General features: G+C 38.8%; 1 protein-coding gene, 4 long non-coding RNA genes and 1 pseudogene across 5 annotated transcripts; 2 read left to right on the top strand and 4 right to left on the bottom strand.

The window, feature by feature from the left end:
- Positions 1–243: 243 nt before the first annotated feature.
- LOC124322299 lies at positions 244–24,854 on the bottom strand (annotated as a pseudogene).
- On the bottom strand, positions 8,042–9,610 carry LOC124325258. Its single transcript, XR_006915417.1, has 5 exons — positions 8,764–9,610; positions 8,502–8,645; positions 8,279–8,445; positions 8,134–8,225; positions 8,042–8,080 (listed from the first exon to the last, which is right to left on the bottom strand). It is a non-coding gene; the product is annotated as an uncharacterized LOC124325258 (long non-coding RNA).
- Positions 9,700–10,431, bottom strand: LOC124325236. The gene is made up of 4 exons (XR_006915415.1): positions 10,338–10,431; positions 10,139–10,247; positions 9,841–10,069; positions 9,700–9,785 (listed from the first exon to the last, which is right to left on the bottom strand). It is a non-coding gene; the product is annotated as an uncharacterized LOC124325236 (long non-coding RNA).
- On the bottom strand, positions 13,782–14,166 carry LOC124325270. Its single transcript, XR_006915418.1, has 3 exons — positions 14,107–14,166; positions 13,901–14,033; positions 13,782–13,822 (listed from the first exon to the last, which is right to left on the bottom strand). It is a non-coding gene; the product is annotated as an uncharacterized LOC124325270 (long non-coding RNA).
- On the top strand, positions 17,912–19,393 carry LOC124325220. The gene is made up of 3 exons (XM_046784416.1): positions 17,912–18,020; positions 18,090–18,318; positions 18,374–19,393. Exons 2-3 carry the CDS (start codon positions 18,218–18,220, stop codon positions 18,819–18,821), a joined length of 549 nt encoding a protein of 182 aa, XP_046640372.1. The 5' UTR covers positions 17,912–18,020; positions 18,090–18,217; the 3' UTR covers positions 18,822–19,393.
- Positions 23,156–23,609, top strand: LOC124325247. Its single transcript, XR_006915416.1, has 3 exons — positions 23,156–23,285; positions 23,345–23,455; positions 23,520–23,609. It is a non-coding gene; the product is annotated as an uncharacterized LOC124325247 (long non-coding RNA).
- Positions 24,855–24,868: the final 14 nt, after the last annotated feature.

The following is a 24,868-nucleotide window of genomic DNA, read 5'->3' as shown; positions in this document are numbered from 1 at the left end:
ACATGGAATAAAGCACTTATGAAGCTTCCAGTTTACTTATACAGCGTTACTGCGTTACGTTAGTTTACTTATACTGGGTGTTTGTTTGATTTCATCAAAAACACACCCAAATTTGTCATGAGCGAGTTTGATGTCTTCAGGTGTGTTACTGCAGTGAACAACAATTCTGATGTTCGTTTCAGTCATCGGGTAAGCAAGCAAACGAATATCTTGACCGATCGCGTGAACTTCCTTTTCAGTAGATTAAGCAAATCTTTTCACAATTGAATTAGGGGTAGCACCTGATATGGGCTCGACTTTTAGCATAACCATATTCGTCTCTACGGTATCTAGATCAACTTCCACAACTCCTTTTCCAACCTCTTGCGCAGTAACAGACAAATGTTTGGGGAAAATATGATCTTGAGCTAACCTGGTATTTCCCTTTGTAAGTGACAAAATTCCGGCTGCGGCCAAAATACCCGCCTGCCGCATTCCTCCTCCAAGTGCTTTTCGACAACGATGAGCCTGAGTATGAGAATTATGTAAGGTGAAATTTTGCAATTATATAAAGGTATCCCGTCGTTTCGGACCCTACCATTTCGGCCCCATACCTTTTCGGCCCTTTTTAACCTTTTCGGCCCGGGCCGAAAATGACCAAAACTGGGTCCGAAATGGCCTATTAAAATAAATAATTTTTAAAGAAAGAAAGAAGTTTGTATTGTTTATTTTGCATTTCATCATTTCATGGTGACTCAATCGATTGGTCGTCATAAACTTGGTCATCAATCAACGCCCTAAATTTATTCCTATTGTGCTTAGCGAAAAGAGCAGCGCATAGTTGAAGAAGTTTTTCTGAACCAATCCGTTGATCATTATAATCCTGCCAAAATGTGGAAAGACAATGCTGCATTTCTAGAGTGTCTTTGCGTAAGTTACTCAAAACTTCATTTTGAGATAACAGTTTGGCCTGTAAATCAATGGATTCTGCCTCTGAACGCACTATTCCAATAAATTTTACGAGATTTGGGGAGTTGGAGTTAACAAGAACACGCAGGGAGCTATGGAATCCTTCTACATGGTTGTTGGTTCTGCGCCAACAACCAACAACCAAAGAATTTTTAAACAATCTCTCCTTACTTTTATTTATTTTTTTATAAATATAAATAACAATTTATATTATTTAACAATTTCAAAAATATTAATGAAAATGGGGCCGAAAAGGTAAATAGTGGGGCCGAATTGGTAGGTCGATTTCGGACTGGGCCGAAATGGTACGGGCCGAAAGGGTAGGGTCCGAAATGACATGTTATTGAATACCTCCAGTTCATGTTGATATCCGTCCATGGTTGATATTTTAATAATGTTGATATCCGTCCATGGTTGATATTTTAATAATGTTGATATCCGTCCATGGTTGATATTTTAATAGTGGAATTTGTGTTGCATAAAGGGCCGATTTCACAGCCAATGACACTGCATCATAAGGGTTCCCTCCACATTCATGATCTATTTTAATGCCATCAAAATGTTTCATGAGAAATTGTTGATCGGTAGTAATATCACACCAGCTATACCAATATGTCAACTTAGAAAACTCAACATTGCTGTTGTGTCAATGAAGAAAGTTGAGATAAATTAATTGTATCAACTGAAGCATCTTTGTAGGAATTTGCAAATTTCATTTTCCAGTGTTGATGAGTTTGCAAGTCTCAGCCTTGCCGATGATTCCACTGGCATTGGAAACTAATGTAGTTTCAAGAATAATAGGGTGATAATCCAGCATTGTTTTCTACCATCACATCGTAAATCATCCTTTGATATTTCCAAAGTTGAATTTCGTTAAGTAAGGACAATTTATTTCAATAAGAGACCAACAGAATTTAATTATACCTGGACTCCATGATGAATGAATGCTTTTCGGTACATAAAAAACCGTACGGCTATTGTACCAGCTTTACGTAGTAGGGAAAATAATTTACAATTCAAAGGATTATACTACCTACATTCTTTAACAAGCGATCCACGAATCAAGTAGACCAAAATCCCGGAGCGGCTTTCCTGATCTAAATCCGGAAAAGGCATTAAAAATCTAAAAAAAATATAGCCATGTTCGTCTTCGCACGCCGGATTTACCTGCGTTTGCAGAATGACGATTTTCCCCCCCTTTTAGGAGTTATTCAGCTCTAAAGTTTGGTTTTTTTGAATTTTGTCAGAAAGTGGGGGGGCTTTGACATCCATTTTCGAAAAAGTGGGGGAGCTAGGGAAAAAACTAATTTTTTGAAAAGGTTTATTGCAATCTCAACCACCAAAATCCAAAAGGAATTTCCTTTCCGGATTTTATTGGTTGAGATATTACCAATTTAGTGAAAGGATTATTTAGCTGGTTTCCCTCCCTGGCTTGCAGCCATTTTTTCGTACGGTCCGCTGCGCTCCTGGCGGAAGCCAGCAGAAGGTCTTATACATCGGCCAATAAGAAATCTGGGTTCACTATATATGAAGGCCTGTATGAATGCAATGGGTCTAATGTGAAGGCCGATATATAAGACCTTCTGCTGGCTTCCGCCAGGAGCGCAGCGGACCGTACGAAAAAATGGCTGCAAGCCAGGGAGGGAAACTAGCTAAATAATCCTTTCACTAAATTGGTAATATCTCAACCAATAAAATCCGGAAAGGAAATTCCTTTTGGATTTTGGTGGTTGAGATTGCAATAAACCTTTTCAAAAAATTAGTTTTTTCCCTAGCTCCCCCACTTTTTCGAAAATGGATGTCAAAGCCCCCCCACTTTCTGACAAAATTCAAAAAAACCAAACTTTAGAGCTAAATAACTCCTAAACGGGGGGGGGAAATCGTCATTCTGCAAACGCAGGTAAATCCGGCGTGCAAAGACGAACATGGCTATATTTTTTTAGATTTTTAATGCCTTTTCCGGATTTAGATCAGGAAAGCCGCTCCGGGATTTTGGTCTACTTGATTCGTGGATCGCTTGTTAAAATTTGCCTACATTTTTCTTTAAACTTGCCTTGATTGATTAGCAGCTTAGCAGCCAGCCTTGTTTTGTTTTTGAATTCCAATCCAAGGCCGCGTTGAAGTTCGTCGGCCTTGAATTAATGATTGGCGTCAGAACCGCCTGTCGGGAGAAAAATTAACTAAAAAAAGGAGATTATTTTTTACATTTAAATCACACAGACCCCTTTATCTCAATCGAACCGGGATCACGACGTTGCCATGTAATAACATCCCCTCTACAAGACGGTCGCGATTTGCATAACGTCACGAAAACCCCCGCAAATCGTATAAAAACTTAATGGACCCCCCCAGACGAAAATCGTTTCCCTATCTCTCCGAGAGGAACAGCGCCACCTCCCAGAGAGAAAGCGAGTGAAAAACCCCGAAAACAGCCATCGAGCCGTAGGAAAAAAAAAAAACGTCGTCCCCCCATCCTGAGTGGGAGGTGGGTGGGAGGTGAGTGGGGTGGGAATGGGGTGGGGAACTGTCGTTTGGCGATAAAATCCCTATCGGGAAATTTTTTAACACATTTTTCAAATCTGCCCCCAACTTTCGCAAGATTTTCGGAGTAAAATCCAATATTTAATATATCAGTAGTAGTCAGATTTCTTTGTGAAGAGCAGCGCCATCTTTTTGGCGATGAACGTATAACTTGCTTTTGTTTCAATCATTTTGCAATCCACAGGGGGCGTTGTGAGAGCGAGTATGCCTGGCACACGAATGGTCCAGTGTTCGATTTCCAATCCGATCCCTTGCTTCGCGCGCGAGTTTCCCGATAGGGTTTTTTTTCACGTGGTTTAGGTTTTTTTGGGGGGAATTTGAAACCGTTTGATGGGTATTTTTCGAATCTCTCGGCAGGGCTTTACTTCAGATATAAGCAGCAACAAAGCATCGGCCGCTTCTTTGGACGCATCTGTTACTGATGCAAGCAGTTTAATTCCAAGGCCGCGTTAGAGTTCGTCGGCCTTGAATTAATGATTGGCGTCAGAACCACCTGTCGGGAGACTAAAATAAATTGGGAATTAAATCTAAGTTTTGTTAGATGATAAAGCTACAGAAAAGCGAATAGCAAAACAGACCGACTTTACGCTAGACCATAGTTCCCCGGATTTGACCGGGGCTCAGGTTAGGCCTACTCGTCTATTTCAATAAAAAGTAAACGTATTTAGCGTAACATTTCCGTACGTTTCGTGTTGAAGAATGCAACATACTTTTGTACGTTTGAATAGCGATTTTTATCGTAGCGGTGGCGTGTCGAATCTCGTTCGTCTGTGACTAGATAGAATTCTAGAATCTCTACGGGAAATTATAAAAAGTGATCTAATCGATAAAAGCACTGGCTAAGTTCAATTAGCGGTACCAAAAGAGAGGTGGGTAAGATTAAATGCGATTAAGTGAGCAAAACGTAACGTTTTTGTTTTTCATTATTCACAACGAGTAACCTGAGCCCCGTTCAAATCCGGGGAACTTTGGTCTAGCGTAAAGTCAGACCCTTTTGCTATTCGCTTTTCTGTAGCACGATCTGCCCGTAATAGAATTTATCGTGGGAAATCTGCCCAGTACTTGAAGATTTCGTCATCACGGAGATGCTATAGACATCTGGTGGTGATGCTAATTTTTTCGTCATCAAAGATTGCGTCATCACGGCGACGACATCTGGTGGTGATGGGCATGTTTGGGCATGTTCCATTTTGGGGGAGGAGCCTGTGTTGACACATTGTTGACACAGACACAGGCTCCTCCCCTAAAATGTCCGTGACATGAATAAGCCCCTCCCACAAAAGCTTGTTGTTTTATTATATATAGATAGACAATGTTTGAAATTTGGCACGCTTCTTTAATTACAAAATTATATTTAGTTTTAGTAGATGTAATTTATACAAACATTTTATTTTAAGAGAGCATATAAAATTCCAGAAATATCATAATCGATGATAATAAACACAAAATTTACTAATAAGCGCTAATAAGCGAGATGCAAATGTCCGATGACTCAATGACCGATCGCTGAGTAGTGTCAGAGAAACAGTTAATTTGACAATTTTTCGATTAACCGTTTGATGGATATTTTTCGAATTTCTGGGCAGGGCTTTACAAATGATGTAAGAAGCAACAAAGCATCGGCCGCTTCTTTGGTCGCATCTGTTACTGATGGAAGCAGTTTATTTTAGCAGTGGAACAGTTGCTCAAGTAGATTTCTATCATTACGGTTTGGATGCTCCAATCTACACTCATTTCACATCCCCTATTCGAAGGTTTGTTCGATTCGCAGGTTATGGTTTACGAAGTGATGGTAGAACAATGCTGGATTATCGCCCTATAATTCTTGAAAGTTGAAACTATAGATTAGTTTCAAATGCCAGTGGATCGGCAAGGCTTAGACTTGCAAACTCTGATATTCTTGTTGGAGTTAAAATAGAGCTAGCCTCCCCTTTACCTGATAAGCCCCAAGAAGGAAGGCTGGAGTTCTTTGTGGATGGGTCTGTTTCAACAATTTAAATATAAATAGAATTTAAAAATTGAAAATATTTCATTTTGTTAATTTAGCTCCGCAAATGCAACACCAGCAATTTCAAGGAAGAGGCGGATAAAATCTGGAAAATGAAATTTGTAAATTCCTACAAAGATCTTATGCTTCAGGTGATACAATTAATTTATCTCAACTTTCTTCATTGACACAACAGCAATGTTGAGTTTTCTAGGTTGACATATTGGTATAGCTGATGTGATATTACTACCGATCAACAATTTCTCATAAAATATTTTAATGGCATTAAAATAGATTCTTGAATGTGGAGGGAACCCTTATGATGCAGTATCATTGGCTGAGAAATCGGCTCTTTATGCAACACAAATTTTTGCAATGCAATATGATATGTAATTATGATTATGTGAATTGTAATTATGATGTAACTATGATAAGTAATTGATTATTAATTTTGATTGTTTTTTTAGAATTATTTGTATTGTTTCTTTTTGTTGACAGATTTCTAGATCTACTTACTCAAAAACGACGGCAAACAGCTGATTCACTAAGCGCAGCTACAGCCTCAAATGAAACTCCTGCTCCTAACGCACCTATATCATCCGCACCCGCCGCAAAACCGCAAGCGGCGGTCAATCCAGTTCAAGCAACTACATCTAAAGTAATGAAATCTTCCATAGACCAACCAAAACCTACAACACAGACCGTGAATAGTAAGCCAAGCCTTAAGATCTTTTGACAAAAAATAAAATAAAAATATTATGTCCATTATAGCAGGCGATTCTACTAAAAAGGAGAACGAATTTTCCAGCGTCGAAGACTTTATTGTCGATGGGGACGACGGAGAGCAATCCTTGGGTTTCCTGTCTTCAGTCGACGAAATACATAGTTCAACGGTAAATAGGGGTTTTAGTCGAGCAAGATTCAGACAGGTAAAAGAAACAAAAATTACGAATTGATAAATATTTTATTTTTTAAAAAGCGTAAAATGGAAATTTAGTGATGCCGAGAATGAAGGCAATCCCATGGTGATGGGTTTTCAAGATAAAATCGATGATGAGGATTATCTTCGAGCATCTGAGTTTGGAAATCCTGTTACACAGATCTCAGATTCTTCTTCGGACGAAGAAGTGCCAGTTCCACAGGCCGATAAAAAAGAAGCAGCTGCTTATAAAGTGAATAAAACGGTTGAAGATATTACTATCGAGGACGACCTAGATGACTGGCTCAATGATGGCGCTGAAAAATTACCTTCATCAAAATTGAATGTTTCTTCATCATCGAGTTCCCTGAAAAACAATGAATTTGTCAATCGAAAAGTTCCTGAACCAAAGACGGTAGACGTTTCGCTCGAAGAATTGTCCCTTGAAGTAACAGGCAAGAGTAAAAGAGTAAAAGAAAAAAAAAGCAAACGGAAATCCAAAAAATCATCAAAGGATGAAAGAACCTCTAGTAGTCCTGCTCCGGATTCCGATGTAGTTGAGGAATCCCGTCCTTATAACGAATACGAAGAACTCTAAGAGATATTCATTTTTATTATTATTATCTAATCATTTAGACCACAATATCGATTTGTTTACTTTTCTATTTTAAGTTAAGTGGTGTACAAGGTATAATGTATTCTTAAGCTTTTCAAATGCAAAAATATGTCGACAAAGGCCATCATTTATTTATATGTTAAAAGAAAAAAATAACATATAAAGCCTTAAATAATTTTGGATAATTGCCGCTTAATAAATGTATGAGTTTTCTAACGCCGCTTAACTTTATTTTTATTTTATAACCGTTAAAGTTGGCTTATGTTATTTTGTACAGAACTGGAAAGCAATAGAGAAGAAAAAACGGACGCTATATAATTGCGAGATGAAGATAGTTAATGAAGGGCAGGGAAAGGGTAATGTATATCTGATATTACAACAATATTTAAATTACAATATGGGATGAATTTGATAATGATGACTGATACAGTATTGCTTGCATGGAAGTCGCTCATGGAAGTAATTCACATCCATTGTCGAATATTTTCCTGCGAAAAGCCGAAGCAGTAAGTTTATGTAAGCTTAGACTTTTACTTGAGGATGTCTAATTACCTTGACTTCCTCAGTGAGTTGACCACCTTCTAGTAGAAATTCAAGCTGAATACGCAGCTGAGGGGGAATGTTCTTCGAGGATATTTAAACCGGAGACTGACTTGTACATGTCAAATATGGATGAGATAAAAGCTGCTCAATTGATGGTCGAGTGCGCGGATTGCGATCGAGACAGCCTTTTAGAACTGCTATAACCATCGGATCAGCCGTCAAAGGAAAGTCTATAACATGACGCAACGATGGCACTGATTTTTTCGATTGTGTCCCTGAACTTGCTAAAAGGTGGGTTCTTGTAAATGAGACTGTACAACATACAGCCAAGAGACCACACGTCTGTTTTCCTGCTTATCTGTAAATCAATAGTGTAATATTAATACGAAGATTTCGAACGGATAAGAATTCAACATACCTTATACTCTTGGTACGTTCCAGAAGGCGTAGCAGATTTGATTGCTTCTGGTGTCATGTAATTATATGTGCCGCACTGGCTGTCCTTCATTATCGACGTCATGTCGGCCTAGAAAGAAAACGATTAAATCGATTCGTTTAAGATTGTAACAGTTCTCATACCTGGATAGAAGTGGCAATACCGAAGTCGATCAACTTTAAGCCTCCATTGACCAAAAGAAAGTTAGTCGGTTTCAGATCTGTATGAATCACATCTACAACGACAAGATTAATGAATGCTCAGACTAATAATAGAAATAGTAATTACTCTTGTCATGAATCTCTTTCACAGCTTCTAACATTTCCTGCCAGTAAAAGCGAATCAGGGTAGGGTTGATGGCGTTGAGACTGGTGCGAGTCCGGATGACAGTTGCGAAGTCGGTATCACCTTTTTCCATTACCAACAACAATTTCTCTTCTTCTTCGTTGTACTCGCTACAGATTTGTATTACTTTACGGAATTGGAGGGCACATACTAGCAATTAACTTACTATTCAAGAAGGCGGACGACGCGAGGCAAACCTTGTAGTTGTTTCAACAGCCGGATTTCATTAATATAGCCTTCAGCTGTGACTTCATCAACGGAATCAAGACGAACAACTTTTAAGGCAAATATGTCATTCTTGGTTCAGTACCTGCGTTTCAAAAGTCAATAAATAAATGTGAAAAAAATGAGTTACGCAAGATTTCAAGTTCGGCCTGATATACGACACTTGATCCCCCACGCCCAAGGGGTTTCATAACGCTGTAAACCTTGCCGTTAACTGCTATCTGCTTGGTTTTCGGAGTCGGTCGAGCAATTGGAGGGGGTAAAATATTGCTGCTGGAAACTGGGGGAATTAATTTGCTTTGTTGCTCTACATGATGTTGGATGGGATCAATTGGTTGAACTTCTGCCACGACGCTTACCACTAGTTGAATAGGTATTGGCTGCGGAGGTTTAGAGCTTGCTAGATTGAAAATTGGCCTGTACTTTGGGTAATAAAATGCCGAGTGATAGTTTTTGTTCATCGTTATGCATTTCAGTCTTCGAAGTCGAAGCTAACGAAACTAGGGATGATTGTCGTGTTTTGGTTGTACTAAATGATGAATGTCCAGTCCACGTCAGATTTTTAGCTAGTGGTGTTTGCGCTTGATCTAAAGGATGCATTTTGACAGTCGGTTGTGTCGATAGTCCAAGAGCGCTCGCTGTATCTGAAGTAGAATTCAATCCTGATTTGTTCTTGGCATTTGTGAAAGCATATATTTCTTCCATTTCCGAATGCACAGATGGTAATTTATTGGTCGAAAAGGATGATTTTTCCGGTTGGTTCCATGCAACAAATTCATTTTTTGCTCCAGGTAGAGGTATCTGGTTTTAGAATATCAGCACAAGGTACTTCTTCTTTTACTTGTGTTACTATCCCGAGTCCTTCAGTAACTAGTTTGATGGAGGACTCTTTCTGAGATTCTGGATGATTGATTTTTGTGCCAAAACCTTGTTGGGTATTTGTGGAGGAAGGGCAATAACCCAATTTTGAAACCTTATCTTCTGAATTGCCAAATTTAGACTGTAGGTTGAGTGGAACCTCATGTTGCTGTTGGCTAATAGGCTTACGAAAGATATATCTGGGAGATAATCACTGGTGATAGTCAAAAGATTGGATGCATTACTTTCTTGGAGAACATTGTTGTAATGTGCTTTTTCTTGAGTGGTGTTTCTCTCAACCATGTGAAGAGATTGGTCCAACTTTCTTATCCTGTGAAGTTCTGGTGTTGATTCAGAACGACCAAACCTAGCATGGAAAGGAGTTACGCAGTGGAATTTAACTTGAAATTTTTAAGAAATACTTTGGAGTTGATGGAAAATCATGTGTTCCAAATCTTGAATTATCATTTTCTTTGAAGCAAAGTCTGGGTGTCCGTGGCAACTGAGGCCTTCCTGGTGTCATAGGATTGAGATTGGAAGCAGACACACTGGATGGGCGGATCGGCTTCAAACCAACACAAATTTTTCTTTCAAGCAGCGAAGAAAATGAGCAGCTCCATCCCTCATTGCACACATAATTTCACTGCTTTCCTAAAACACAAACAACAAATTACAAATTAGTTTGTATTCTCAATAGTAGAAGCATTACAAAATACTTACTCCTGTATTGCTGGCTGTTGACAGAAGTTGAAGCTTTGGTTGGAATTTAGCTTCAAGGGCCAAGGCTTGTTGTAGACTCTGCACCAGTGTTGATACATCAGGACAAGAACTTTTGCCGGGGGTAAAAGAAAAAATACACACAAGATTGAAAGTTACAACTTAAGCCAATGATATGCATTCACATTTTATAATGAAATACATTTTTTTAAGCAGAATTCCTCCAACAGTTCTTCTATCTGAATAAAATATGACATTTCAGATGGAAACTTAGTTGATCAATAGCCAGCCATAAATTGTTGAGCTTTGTTTTGTTTTTTGTTGTTGAGCCTTGTTTTGTGATTTGTATTTCACTGTTTTATTTCACTGTTTTGTTTTTTATAATATTCCAATTACAAGGCCGCGCTAGAGTTCGTCGGCCTTGAATTAATGATTGGCGTCAGAACTACCTGTCGGGAGAAAAATTAACTAAAAATAGGCGATTATTTTTTACATTTAAATCACACAGACCCCTTTATCTCAATCGAACCGGGATCACGACGTTGCCTTGTAATAACATCCCCTCTACAAGACGGTCGGATTTGCATAACGTCACGTAAACCCCCGCAAATCGTATAAAACCTTAATGGACCCCCCCAGACGAAAATCGTTTCCCTATCTCTCCGAGAGGATCAGCGCCACCTCCCAGAGAGAAATCGAGTGAAAAACCCCGAAACAGCCATCGAGCCGTAGGAAAAAACGTCGTCCCCCCGTCCTGAGTGGGAGGAGGGTGGGAGGTGGGGTGGGGTGGGGATGGGGTGGAGAGGGTGGGGAACTGTCGTTTGGCGATAGAATCCCTATCGGGAAATTGGCAAACAAGCAAAATTACAATCCGATCCCTTGCTTCGCGCGCGAGTTTCCCGATAGGGTTTTTTTTCACGGGGTTTAGGTTTTTTGGGGGGGAATAGAGTTGGCTAACGACCGAAGTTGCCAGTTCGTTGGACGTTGACGATTGGTCGGTTCACGTCCAAAATCCAAATTTTGGACGTCAACCGTCCAATCGTCAACGTCCATTCGTCCAAGTCGAACTGGCAACTTCGGACGTTAGCCAACTCTATGGAGTAGTTGGACATCCTGCGTTGTGCATTCTCCGCAAATGCGAAAATCTCATTTGTGTCCAACTCGGTCTGTGTCGCCTACAGCGTCTTATGGGAAAACCAACTTCTCCTCGGTAAAAAAATTGTTTTCTTATCAATGACTCTGATTTCCCCCCTTTTTTTCCTAACAGTTAATACTTTATTCATTTCTCTATTACCTAATTTTTATTTCTATCCCCAATTCCATCTGGTTAATTTTTATTTAATTTTTGTTTGTGACTGGTTTTTTTGTTCGTCTCCTGTAGCAGACGTTTCTAGACGTTTCTAGACAGAATCGACCACGCTACGAACGAAATTCTTCTGCAACAGGAGACAACAAAAAAACCAGTCACAAACAAAAATTAATTAAAAATTAACCAGATGGAATTGGGAATAGAAATAAAAATTAGGTAATAGAGAAATGAATAAAGTATTCACTGTTAGGAAGAAAAGGGGGGAAATCAAAGTTATAGGTAAGAAAACAACTGTTTTAACGGGAAGAAGTTGGTTTTCCCATAAGACGCTGTAGGCGACACACACCAACTTGGACACAAATGAGATTTTCGCATTTGCGGAGAATGCGCAACGCAGGATGTGTAACTGCTCCATTCTAGAATCTCTACGGGAAATTATAAAGTGATCTAATCGATAAAAGCACTGGCTAAGTTCGATTAGCGGTAGGTACCAAAAGAGAGATGGGTAAGATTAAATGCGACTAAGTGAGCAAAACGTAACGTTTTTGTTTTTCATTGTTCACAATAGACAAAGTTTGAAATTTGGCACGCTTCTTTAATTACAAAATTATATTTAGTTTTAGTAGATGTAATTTATACAAACATTTTATTTTAAGAGAGCATAAGAAATATCATAATCGATGATAATAAACAAAAAATTTACTAATAAGCGACGAGATGCAAATGTCCGATGACTCAATGACCGATCGTTGAGTAGCGTCAGAGAAACAGTATTATTTCAGAGAAAAATAAATTTGAACATTTGAATTCACTTTAGGAAGTTGCGATTTCTTGCCGTAATTACCGACACCCGTTCAGGATTTGTTTCGCTGGAAACTCCCAAAATAACAACAGGATCGACTGCCTCTAGCAGGATAGCGTGATCTGCTCCCTCCTCTACTTCAGAATGGTGCTGATCCGCATGCGAACTGGAATCGAGCATTGTTCCTCCGTGGTTACCCGTCAAAAGTTGCAAACCGGATTCAGAGCTCATAAAATTCTTGCTCAGCTCGTCCCGGTTAGATTCGTTCATGGTTAACAGATGCGACAAATTCATCTCCTGAGTCAATGCGATCCCTTGGACAGTTGGACCTGTCCATCGCTCTGGGGCAGGAAAAGATCGCTCAAGTCCATCAAGTCCAGCAACGTAGTCGAGTCCAATGTTGGCAACTAAAAGAAAATGATTTTTTTTTTAACTTTCAATTAAACCATTACGAAGTATGGTGTGGTGGTGATATGAATTACTTGGACATTGCCGGCTTCGTCTAAGTGGAATTTCACAGTCAAATTGCCCAGGGATCCACTTTGATCGCACAAAGAATTGTGTTGATATGACAGGTCACCAGATATCGCGATGACTTTCGCCAGAATCTATGTCTCCGTTCGACACTCGCTACAAAGGAAAAAAAAATGCGCTTAGCAACAACGAAGAATAAAGAAAACTACGAAATAATTTGGGTGGATTTTACCTGTGTGTTCGACTTAGCTTTTAATTTCCTCTTGTTGGCGGCAGAAGACACTGTACGGATCGCACCGGGTTTACCGACTGCCTGGGCAGCTTTGCGGTGACTCTTGAGGTGAGATTGTCGGTGACCGGTTGTCCGGAAGAACAAATTACACTCTGAACACTTGAAGGGTTTGTCCCCTAGAAAAGAAAAGGCCGTGAATCTAAACTATTTAAAACAATGAATTTCTCGACTTGCCTGTGTGAATTCTCATGTGGATTCGAAGCGTGTTCCGGCATGAGTAAAGGCCGTTGCAAAGCTCACACGACATAGTTTTGTTACCATTGGCAGAATGAGTACGCGAATGAGCCGTCAAAGTGGATTTGAGCGTGAAACTTTTATCACATATCCGAGCAAGAGAAAGGACGTTCCCCCGTGTGAGTTCTCATATGACGAACAAGATCCGATTGTTTTCTAAACACACCAGTAAATAAAAATAATTAGAATTGCAAAGCCTTGGTCGATTACATATTCAACCCTTATTACTTGAAATTCTTGTTGCACTGAGTGAACTCTTTAAGGCTCTTCGAAATCTTGTCTATAACGTTAGCAACACCTCCTTGGGTCGAAGAAGTATCAGTAAATATAGCCGAGTCCTGATCTTAAAAGCTCGTTTCCACTGTAACAATTAATAAAGTAGATTAAGAATTTCTTTCCATTTATAATGTTAATAGGAAATGTAATCGATAACTCCAACGTACGCCCATTCGTTTGAGTACATCCTTCTTCGGTGTGACGTACGTAGAGCTGAAACGACAGAAATTTGAGCCCGCACGAATCGCACATGCAGTGCATAGGTTCTGAGTCTGGGTCGGCATGAGACTTATCGTGAGCCTATTAAACCCAAGGTCGCTCAAATGACGTGTCAATAAAAGGCTTTCCTTAAGTACGTTAACGGATTCAACAACTTACCGTCAAAGCTTGAGCGGTTGCGAATGATTTGGTGCAGATAGGGCAAACGTGGGATTTATTAGCTCCACAGTTACTTCGCATGTGGGTCTTTTAATGGGAAGCTCGTTTAAATTCTCTTTCGCATGAAAGACACCTATTCCGACATTCAATAAGAAAACATGAAGTACACCAAATCAAATCTAAATTAAAAAACAAAATGTACATACTTGGTTTCTTCTCTTTTAGAATCCTCCGTTGGTGCAGTAAGTAGTTCAGATTCCTGGGAATGGAAAAATAAAATAGTTGAAGATTAACTGCCTCTTTGTTCCAACGTACGGGTTTTCCATCCTGGAAAGTAAAGCTTTGCGGCAGAACTTGGTTGTCGTACAATGTTGGAAGATCAGAGTAGGCTGGAGCGTCGGTAACACCGGACGCCTCCTCACCATCGCATTCCATGCCTAGCTGCATGGGACCAAAGGAGGAAGCATCACTCAAGGTCGACGTCGTGCAAGGAAGACTATGTACGCCGCTGACTTCTCTCGTTCCATTTAAAGTAGATTCGTCACTTGGGAGTTGTGCTGCTATCAGCTGACATGTTGCTTGGCTCGTAATTCAACTAGAAAATCAAACCAACATGAAATTCAATTATTTGAAAGCTATCGACATTTTAAAATAATTACCAAATCCCAGTGTGATTCGGTTTGGGTTTCAGACATTGGTGGCAATGTTGTTGAATTTTCGAGCGCCTCCGCGTCAATGGAAACTTCAGGAAGTTCTGAAGAGGGCTGCGCTTGTTGCTGCAAACAATAAAAAAAAATCGATTAGCTTGTAACTGTAAATGAACCCATTTGCGAGTTGCTTTACCATATGGTTGACTTCGTTTGTGTGGGTCCCTACGTGCTTTTTACATACCGAATAAGTCTTGAAGGACTTTTGGCAGTAAGGACATATAAAAGGCCAGGAATCACTATGGCTTGCTTTATGTTGATTCCGTGTACCCCGCGTAGTAAAACAGCTATTGGTTGCATTCCGAGAATTGAAAGTTGGGGGCAGACGTTCTTTCGTGCGTTAGATGGTGAGCTTTGAGAACCCACTTGGAAACAAAATTCCTATGATAGATTAATAAATAAATTTTATGAAGCAGTTATTTTTAACATAATTTTGTTTAACAACAAAAAGAAACTAACCGGAGGCAGATGTTGCAAGTGGAAGGTTTCAATCCCGAATGAGTTTGTATGTGTTGGTTGAGATGAGCAGATTTCTTGAAAGCAGCGCCACACAGCAAACATTTAAAAGGACGGATTTGTCGCGTGCCGTTTTTCTCCTCTGATCTGCTGAACAGCTGGGCATTCACCGGTTGTCTCGGGAGGATTCCTAATAGGATAAACATTAATTGTTTAACACGCCAACTGGTTTGCAGCTTTGCAATGAATTCATTACCCGACTCGGTTAGTTTCCCGATAGGGATTCTATCACCAAACGACTATACATTCTCTACACCCCATTCCCCACCCCCACCCCACCCCACCCCACCCCACCCACCTCCCACTCAGGACGGGGGGACGACGGTTTTTCCTACGGCTCGATGGCTGTTTCGGGGTTTTTCACTCGATTTCTCTCTGGGAGGTGGCGCTGTTCCTCTCGGAGAGATAGGGAAACGATTTTCGTCTGGGGGGGTCCATTAAGGTTTTATACGATTTGCGGGGGTTTACGTGACGTTATGCAAATCGCGACCGTCTTGTAGAGGGGATGTTATTACAAGGCAACGTCGTGATCCCGGTTCGATTGAGATAAAGGGGTCTGTGTGATTTAAATGTAAAAAATTATCGCCTTTTTTTAGTTAATTTTTCTCCCGACAGGTGGCTCTGACACCAATCGATAATTCAAGGCCGACGAACTCTAACGCGGCCTTGTATATGGAATATTATAAACAAAACAGTGAAATAAAACAGTGAAATACAAATCACAAAACAAGGCTCAACAACAAAAAACAAAACAAAGCTCAACAATTTATGGCTGGCTATTAATCAACTAAGTTTCCATCTGAAATGTCATATTTTATTCAGATAGAAGAACTGTTGGAAGTATTCTGCTTAAAAAAATGTATTTCATTATAAAATGTTAGGTTAAAGTCTATTTTAGCCGACGAAAACCTTACTTAATTCTACTTTATTTTTACTTTATTATACTTAATTTTTTCCTTAATTCTCAATTATTACTACACACTCACTTAATTTACACTTTACTTCACTTCACTTCACTTTACTTCACTTTACTTAAATACGAGAAATTTCACGTACAACCTCTCTGTTCCCTACCGTGTAGCAGACTGGCATCCTGTCAATATTATTAAAACACTGTTGCCAAAAATTCATAATTAATACATAATAGTGAAATATTATTTATTTTATTTATTTTCACATCGAAGCAATGTCGATTAGCACTGTGCTATAGCACTAGAATACAAATTCATGGCTCAGTGGTTCAAATCCGAGATCAGGTGAAATATATAAATTACATTTTTTTTTATTTTAAAGTAAGGGTCAATCAAGATTTACTTTACTTTTTATTTTAACGTTATATTATTTTATCCTACTTTATTATGAAGTTCATTGTGCCATATAAATACAGCTTTATTCAAATTATTACAGTTCACTTTATTATGATATAACTGTAAATGTTATTAAAATATTTTGCGTATCGAGGAAGTGTCGATTAGCGCTGTGGCATAGCACTAGAATTCTAACATAATGGTTGGTGGTTCAATTCCACGATCGATGAAAGTAGCATCAAATCATTATAAACTTTACTGTATTAATAACAACTTGTAAGTGGCAATCAAGTTGTTACTTTATATTACTATACTTTATTATTCATATAAAGGTCATGGAACTATACTATATTATATCATGATGAAGATACTTTACTTTACTTTACTTTATTATGATTTTGAAATTTCATGTATACTTATAAGATAAAGTAAAGTATAGTAGGTTAGGTTAGGTTAGGTTAGGTTAGGTTAGGTAAGGTTAGGTTAGGTTATAATAAGTATAATATGGCTGAAAAATTTCGATGTTTGTTGGCTGTTTTCGTTAACAAATCATTTAGCGTAAAAAGCGTAAGTTGAAATGGTGGGCTTTTGGGGGACAATCTGGATAAAAATAAAAAAAAGGGGGGGTTGGGGGGGGGTCTCCCCCCCACAAAAAAAAACATTTTTACTGCGATTCATTGCCAAACACTGCACATTGATAAAAAATTTACTTTCATATTTAAGTTTATCATGTGTTGCGTGGAAAACTTATCAAATAAAATTTTAATATTCAAAGTATAAGTATGGCTCAAATTGTGATGCATGCAACGTCTGAGAATTTCCGTAGCAGACGACACCTGAATTAGTTTGATTTTTGACGGTGGTAGTGCAACATCTCAGGAATTAGACGGGCGTATTTTGACTAGACTTTTTGTAGCTAATAACGACTCAGAAGTGTATCACAGATTGTGCGTGAAACCAAAAACTCGCCATCTTAACTGCAGAATTTGGGATTTGCTTTTACGAAGAAATCATGTTGATTCCTTAATAAGGGACATAGAGTTGTGCTGTTAAGTTCGTTTTGTATTGCGGCAATTGGATTACCTTTAAGTAAATAAAGTAAGTGGTATTTTTACTTTACCTATCTAATTCACTTTGCTTTACTTAATCTAGATAAGTAACTAAGCGGGAATAAGCCCGAGCATACCGTAAAAATATAGTTGTTTTTGGTTACAGTATAGTAAAGTATAATGAAGTATGGTTTGATGCTTTATTATACTTTATTATACCCACCCAAAACCCCTGTATTTCCTCGCTACGCTCGGGCTCATTCCCGCTTAGTTACTTTTCTAGATTAAGTAAAGTAAAGTGAATTAGATAGGTAAAGTAAAGTAAGAAGTTGGTCGGGTAAAATAGACTTTTACCAAATGTTAATGCATATCATTGGCTTAAGTTGTAACTTTCAATCTTGTGTGTGTTTTTTCTTTTACCCCCGGCAAAAGTTCTTGTCCTGATGTATCAACACTGGTGCAGAGTCTACAACAAGCCTTGGCCCTTGAAGCTAAATTCCAACCAAAGCTTCAACTTCTGTCAACAGCCAGCAATACAGGAGTAAGTATTTTGTAATGCTTCTACTATTGAGAATACAAACTAATTTGTAATTTGTTGTTTGTGTTTTAGGAAAGCAGTGAAATTACGTGTGCAATGAGGGATGGAGCTGCTCATGTTCTTCGCTGCTTGAAAGAAAAATTTGTGTTGGTTTGAAGCCGATCCGCCCATTCAGTGTGTCTGCTTCCAATCTCAATCCTATGACACCAGGAAGGCCTCAGTTGCCACGGACACCCAGACTTTGCTTCAAAGAAAATGATAATTCAAGATTTGGAACACATGATTTTCCATCAACTCCAAAGTATTTCTTAATAATTTCAAGTTAAATTCCACTGTGTAACTCCTTTCCATGCAAGGTTTGGTCGTTCTGAATCAACACCAGAACTTCACAGGATAAGAAAGTTGGACCAATCTCTTCACATGGTTGAGAGAAACACCACTCAAGAAAAAGCACATTACAACAATGTTCTCCAAGAAAGTAATGCATCCAATCTTTTAACTCTCACCAGTGATTCTCTCCCAGATATCTTTCGTAAGCCTATTAGCCAACAGCAACATGAGGTTCCACTCAACCTACAGTCTAAATTTGACAATTCAGAAGATAAGGTTTCAAAATTGGGTTATTGCCCTTCCTCCACAAATACCCAACAAGGTTTTGGCACAAAAATCAATCATCCAGAATCTCAGAAAGAGTCCTCCATCAAACTAGTTACTGAAGGACTCGGGATAGTAACACAAGTAAAAGAAGAAGTACCTTGTGCTGATATTCTAAAACCAGATACCTCTACCTGGAGCAAAAAATGAATTTGTTGCATGGAACCAACCGGAAAAATCATCCTTTTCGACCAATAAATTACCATCTGTGCATTCGGAAATGGAAGAAATATATGCTTTCACAAATGCCAAGAACAAATCAGGATTGAATTCTACTTCAGATACAGCGAGCGCTCTTGGACTATCGACACAACCGACTGTCAAAATGCATCCTTTAGATCAAGCGCAAACACCACTAGCTAAAAATCTGACGTGGACTGGACATTCATCATTTAGTACAACCAAAACACGACAATCATCCCTAGTTTCGTTAGCTTCGACTTCGAAGACTGAAATGCATAACGATGAACAAAAACTATCACTCGGCATTTTATTACCCAAAGTACAGGCCAATTTTCAATCTAGCAAGCTCTAAACCTCCGCAGCCAATACCTATTCAACTAGTGGTAAGCGTCGTGGCAGAAGTTCAACCAATTGATCCCATCCAACATCATGTAGAGCAACAAAGCAAATTAATTCCCCCAGTTTCCAGCAGCAATATTTTACCCCCTCCAATTGCTCGACCGACTCCGAAAACCAAGCAGATAGCAGTTAACGGCAAGGTTTACAGCGTTATGAAACCCCTTGGGCGTGGGGGATCAAGTGTCGTATATCAGGCCGAACTTGAAATCTTGCGTAACTCATTTTTTTCACATTTATTTATTGACTTTTGAAACGCAGGTACTGAACCAAGAATGACATATTTGCCTTAAAAGTTGTTCGTCTTGATTCCGTTGATGAAGTCACAGCTGAAGGCTATATTAATGAAATCCGGCTGTTGAAACAACTACAAGGTTTGCCTCGCGTCGTCCGCCTTCTTGAATAGTAAGTTAATTGCTAGTATGTGCCCTCCAATTCCGTAAAGTAATACAAATCTGTAGCGAGTACAACGAAGAAGAAGAGAAATTGTTGTTGGTAATGGAAAAAGGTGATACCGACTTCGCAACTGTCATCCGGACTCGCACCAGTCTCAACGCCATCAACCCTACCCTGATTCGCTTTTACTGGCAGGAAATGTTAGAAGCTGTGAAAGAGATTCATGACAAGAGTAATTACTATTTCTATTATTAGTCTGAGCATTCATTAATCTTGTCGTTGTAGATGTGATTCATACAGATCTGAAACCGACTAACTTTCTTTTGGTCAATGGAGGCTTAAAGTTGATCGACTTCGGTATTGCCACTTCTATCCAGGTATGAGAACTGTTACAATCTTAAACGAATCGATTTAATCGTTTTCTTTCTAGGCCGACATGACGTCGATAATGAAGGACAGCCAGTGCGGCACATATAATTACATGACACCAGAAGCAATCAAATCTGCTACGCCTTCTGGAACGTACCAAGAGTATAAGGTATGTTGAATTCTTATCCGTTCGAAATCTTCGTATTAATATTACACTATTGATTTACAGATAAGCAGGAAAACAGACGTGTGGTCTCTTGGCTGTATGTTGTACAGTCTCATTTACAAGAACCCACCTTTTAGCAAGTTCAGGGACACAATCGAAAAAATCAGTGCCATCGTTGCGTCATGTTATAGACTTTCCTTTGACGGCTGATCCGATGGTTATAGCAGTTCTAAAAGGCTGTCTCGATCGCAATCCGCGCACTCGACCATCAATTGAGCAGCTTTTATCTCATCCATATTTGACATGTACAAGTCAGTCTCCGGTTTAAATATCCTCGAAGAACATTCCCCCTCAGCTGCGTATTCAGCTTGAATTTCTACTAGAAGGTGGTCAACTCACTGAGGAAGTCAAGGTAATTAGACATCCTCAAGTAAAAGTCTAAGCTTACATAAACTTACTGCTTCGGCTTTTCGCAGGAAAATATTCGACAATGGATGTGAATTACTTCCATGAGCGACTTCCATGCAAGCAATACTGTATCAGTCATCATTATCAAATTCATCCCATATTGTAATTTAAATATTGTTGTAATATCAGATATACATTACCCTTTCCCTGCCCTTCATTAACTATCTTCATCTCGCAATTATATAGCGTCCGTTTTTTCTTCTCTATTGCTTTCCAGTTCTGTACAAAATAACATAAGCCAACTTTAACGGTTATAAAATAAAAATAAAGTTAAGCGGCGTTAGAAAACTCATACATTTATTAAGCGGCAATTATCCAAAATTATTTAAGGCTTTATATGTTATTTTTTTCTTTTAACATATAAATAAATGATGGCCTTTGTCGACATATTTTTGCATTTGAAAAGCTTAAGAATACATTATACCTTGTACACCACTTAACTTAAAATAGAAAAGTAAACAAATCGATATTGTGGTCTAAATGATTAGATAATAATAATAAAAATGAATATCTCTTAGAGTTCTTCGTATTCGTTATAAGGACGGGATTCCTCAACTACATCGGAATCCGGAGCAGGACTACTAGAGGTTCTTTCATCCTTTGATGATTTTTTGGATTTCCGTTTGCTTTTTTTTTCTTTTACTCTTTTACTCTTGCCTGTTACTTCAAGGGACAATTCTTCGAGCGAAACGTCTACCGTCTTTGGTTCAGGAACTTTTCGATTGACAAATTCATTGTTTTTCAGGGAACTCGATGATGAAGAAACATTCAATTTTGATGAAGGTAATTTTTCAGCGCCATCATTGAGCCAGTCATCTAGGTCGTCCTCGATAGTAATATCTTCAACCGTTTTATTCACTTTATAAGCAGCTGCTTCTTTTTTATCGGCCTGTGGAACTGGCACTTCTTCGTCCGAAGAAGAATCTGAGATCTGTGTAACAGGATTTCCAAACTCAGATGCTCGAAGATAATCCTCATCATCGATTTTATCTTGAAAACCCATCACCATGGGATTGCCTTCATTCTCGGCATCACTAAATTTCCATTTTACGCTTTTTAAAAAATAAAATATTTATCAATTCGTAATTTTTGTTTCTTTTACCTGTCTGAATCTTGCTCGACTAAAACCCCTATTTACCGTTGAACTATGTATTTCGTCGACTGAAGACAGGAAACCCAAGGATTGCTCTCCGTCGTCCCCATCGACAATAAAGTCTTCGACGCTGGAAAATTCGTTCTCCTTTTTAGTAGAATCGCCTGCTATAATGGACATAATATTTTTATTTTATTTTTTGTCAAAAGATCTTAAGGCTTGGCTTACTATTCACGGTCTGTGTTGTAGGTTTTGGTTGGTCTATGGAAGATTTCATTACTTTAGATGTAGTTGCTTGAACTGGATTGACCGCCGCTTGCGGTTTTGCGGCGGGTGCGGATGATATAGGTGCGTTAGGAGCAGGAGCTTGTACGGCATTTGAGGCTGTAGCTGCGCTTAGTGAATCAGCTGTTTGCCGTCGTTTTTGAGTAAGTAGATCTAGAAATCTGTCAACAAAAAGAAACAATACAAATAATTCTAACAAAAAAAACAATATTAATAATCAATTACTTATCATAGTTACATCATAATTACAATTCATAATCATAATTATCGGATTTACATCATAATTACAATTCATAATCATAATTACATATCATATTGCATTGCAAAAATGTGTGTTGCATTAAGAGACGATTTCTCAGCCAATGATACTGCATCATAAGGGTTCCCTCCACATTCAAGAATCTACTTTAATGCCATTAAAATATTTTATGAGAAATTGTTGATCGGTAGTAATATCACATCAGCTATACCAATATGTCAACATAGGAAACTCAACATTGCTGTTGTGTCAATGAAGAAAGTTGAGATAAATTAATTGTATCACCTGAAGCATAAGATCTTTGTAGAAATTTACAAATTTCATTTTCCAGATTTTATTCGCCTCTTCCATGAAATTGCTGGTGTTGCATTTGCGGAGCTAAATTAACAAAATGAAATATTTTCAATTTTTAAATTCTATTTATATTTAAATTGTTGAAACAGACCCATCCACAAAGAACTCCAGCCTTCCTTCTTGGGGCTTATCAGGTAAAGGGGAGGCTAGCTCTATTTTAACTCCAACAAGAATATCAGAGTTTGCAAGTCTAAGCCTTGCCGATCCACTGGCATTTGAAACTAATCTAGTTTCAACTTTCAAGAATTATAGGGCGATAATCTGCGGCTGCAGCTGCGGCTGGTAGAGGACGTGGTGCACCAACTAAAGAAGTGTGCAGAGCCCCCGGTGGAGGAGGTGGTCACAAAGGTGCTGCCAATTATTGTAGTTATGTCTACAATTATTTTACAAAAAGTCGCATCATTTAGGCTGGGGGCAAGCCCAAGAGAAAAATTTATTGATTGCACTTCTGGACCATCTCAAGAAACAGGATCAATTGGCTGTAGTGGCATTCATTTTTTCGCGCAATCGTTGGCTCGTTGCGATCAGAATTCATCCCTACTAACATCGGTTGATCTGGTAACAGCTGAGGAACGAGGACGCATTCATCAATTTTTTCAAAAATGCGTGTCTCGATTAAAAGGATCCGATCAAAAACTGTCGCAGGTGTGCGACATCATAATCACAGCAAATATTTTAGAAATAATATTGAGATTTTCTTCTAGGTAACGAATATGCAGACTCTATTGAAGAGAGGTATTGGCGTCCACCACAGTGGCATATTGCCGATTTTGAAAGAGGTAGTAGAGATGCTCTTCCAGGAAGGACTCGTTAAGGTGTTGTCTATATTTCTAAATTTTCTGAATCATGAATAAATTAATCATTGTTTACATTTTAAAGCTTCTCTTGTGCCACCGAGACTTTTGCAATGGGCGTTAACATGCCGGCAAGAACGGTTGTGTTTGATACTATCCGCAAACACGATGGAACATTGGAACGGGATTCCGTAATTTACTTCCGGCGGAGTACATTCAGATGGCTGTCGTGCTGGACGTCGTGGCCTCGATACTACCGGCACGTATATAATTATTAAATTGTCTCTGGATTTCTAATAAAATTCCCTATCTGCCAAGGTTATCATTCTGTGCAAAAATGATGTTCCCGAATCAAGTGAATTGCACGCTATGATGTTGGGACAGCCGATGAAGCTGACGTCTCAATTTCGTGTTACCTATTCCATGATTCTTAACCTTTTGCGTGTCGAGCATTTACGCGTGGAGGATATGATGAAGCGATCTGTTTGCGAAGACCATCAGCAATCCAAGTTGGGTAAGGTGATGGAGCAGTTGCGAAAGGTAAAGTAATTAAATCAAAGTGTTGTAAAGATTGGACTTCCTGTTTAAACTTAATTTTTTTAATTTTAGCTGTACGATCAAGTCCAAATGCTGCCCCAGTTAGCCTATGATATTTGTACTGACATTGATAGTTACTACAAAAATGCTTCCGCCTATCTACGTCTAAAGGTATTTTCGTGTTATTTTTAGCAATTGATTTTACAGGTACACTAATTTTTTGTTTGCACCGTAGGAATAAATGCAGGAAAGTTTATTATTCCATCCTAGTATGGTGCGCGAGATGAACCCTGGGCGAGTTTTGATCGTCCAACATCAATCACGATGCAACAAGCTAGCCATTCTCTTGTCTGTCGATTCGAGATCCAAAGAAAAACTGTACAAGATTCTGTTGCTGGTTAGTGGAGTCTTTGAAGGAATTTACAAATTCCATTTTCCAGATTTTATCCGCCTCTTCCTTGAAATGCTGGTGTTGCATTTGCGGAGCTAAATTAACAAAATGAAATATTTTCAATTTTTAAATTCTATTTATATTATTTAAATTGTTGAAACAGACCCATCCAAAAAGAACTCCAGCCTTCCTTCTTGGGGCTTATCAGGTAAAGGGGAAGCTAGCTCTATTTTAACTCCAACAAGAATATCAGAGTTTGCAAGTCTTAGCCTTGCCGATCCACTGGCATTTGAAACTAATCCAGTTTCAACTTTCAAGAATTATAGGGCGATAATCCAGCATTGTTCTACCATCACTTCGTAAACCATAACCTGCGAATCGTACAAACCTTCGAATAGGGGATGTGAAATGAGTGTAGATTGGAGCATCCAAACCGTAATGATAGAAATCTACTTGAGCAACTGTTCCACTGCTAAAATAAACTGCTTGCATCAGTAACAGATGCG

This window comes from Daphnia pulicaria, chromosome 1 (assembly GCF_021234035.1).
Source record: "Daphnia pulicaria isolate SC F1-1A chromosome 1, SC_F0-13Bv2, whole genome shotgun sequence".
NCBI lineage: Eukaryota > Metazoa > Arthropoda > Branchiopoda > Diplostraca > Daphniidae > Daphnia > Daphnia pulicaria.
This window is presented reverse-complemented; position numbering and strand designations above follow the sequence as displayed.

Excerpts from the sequence above, each read along its gene's own strand:
- LOC124325220 (XM_046784416.1), top strand. The coding sequence starts at position 18,218 with ATGACACCAGGAAGGCCTCAGTTGCCACGGACACCCAGACTTTGCTTC. Across the intron at positions 18,319-18,373 it reads GATTTTCCATCAACTCCAAA|GTTTGGTCGTTCTGAATCAA; the intron begins GTATTTCTTAAT and ends TTTCCATGCAAG.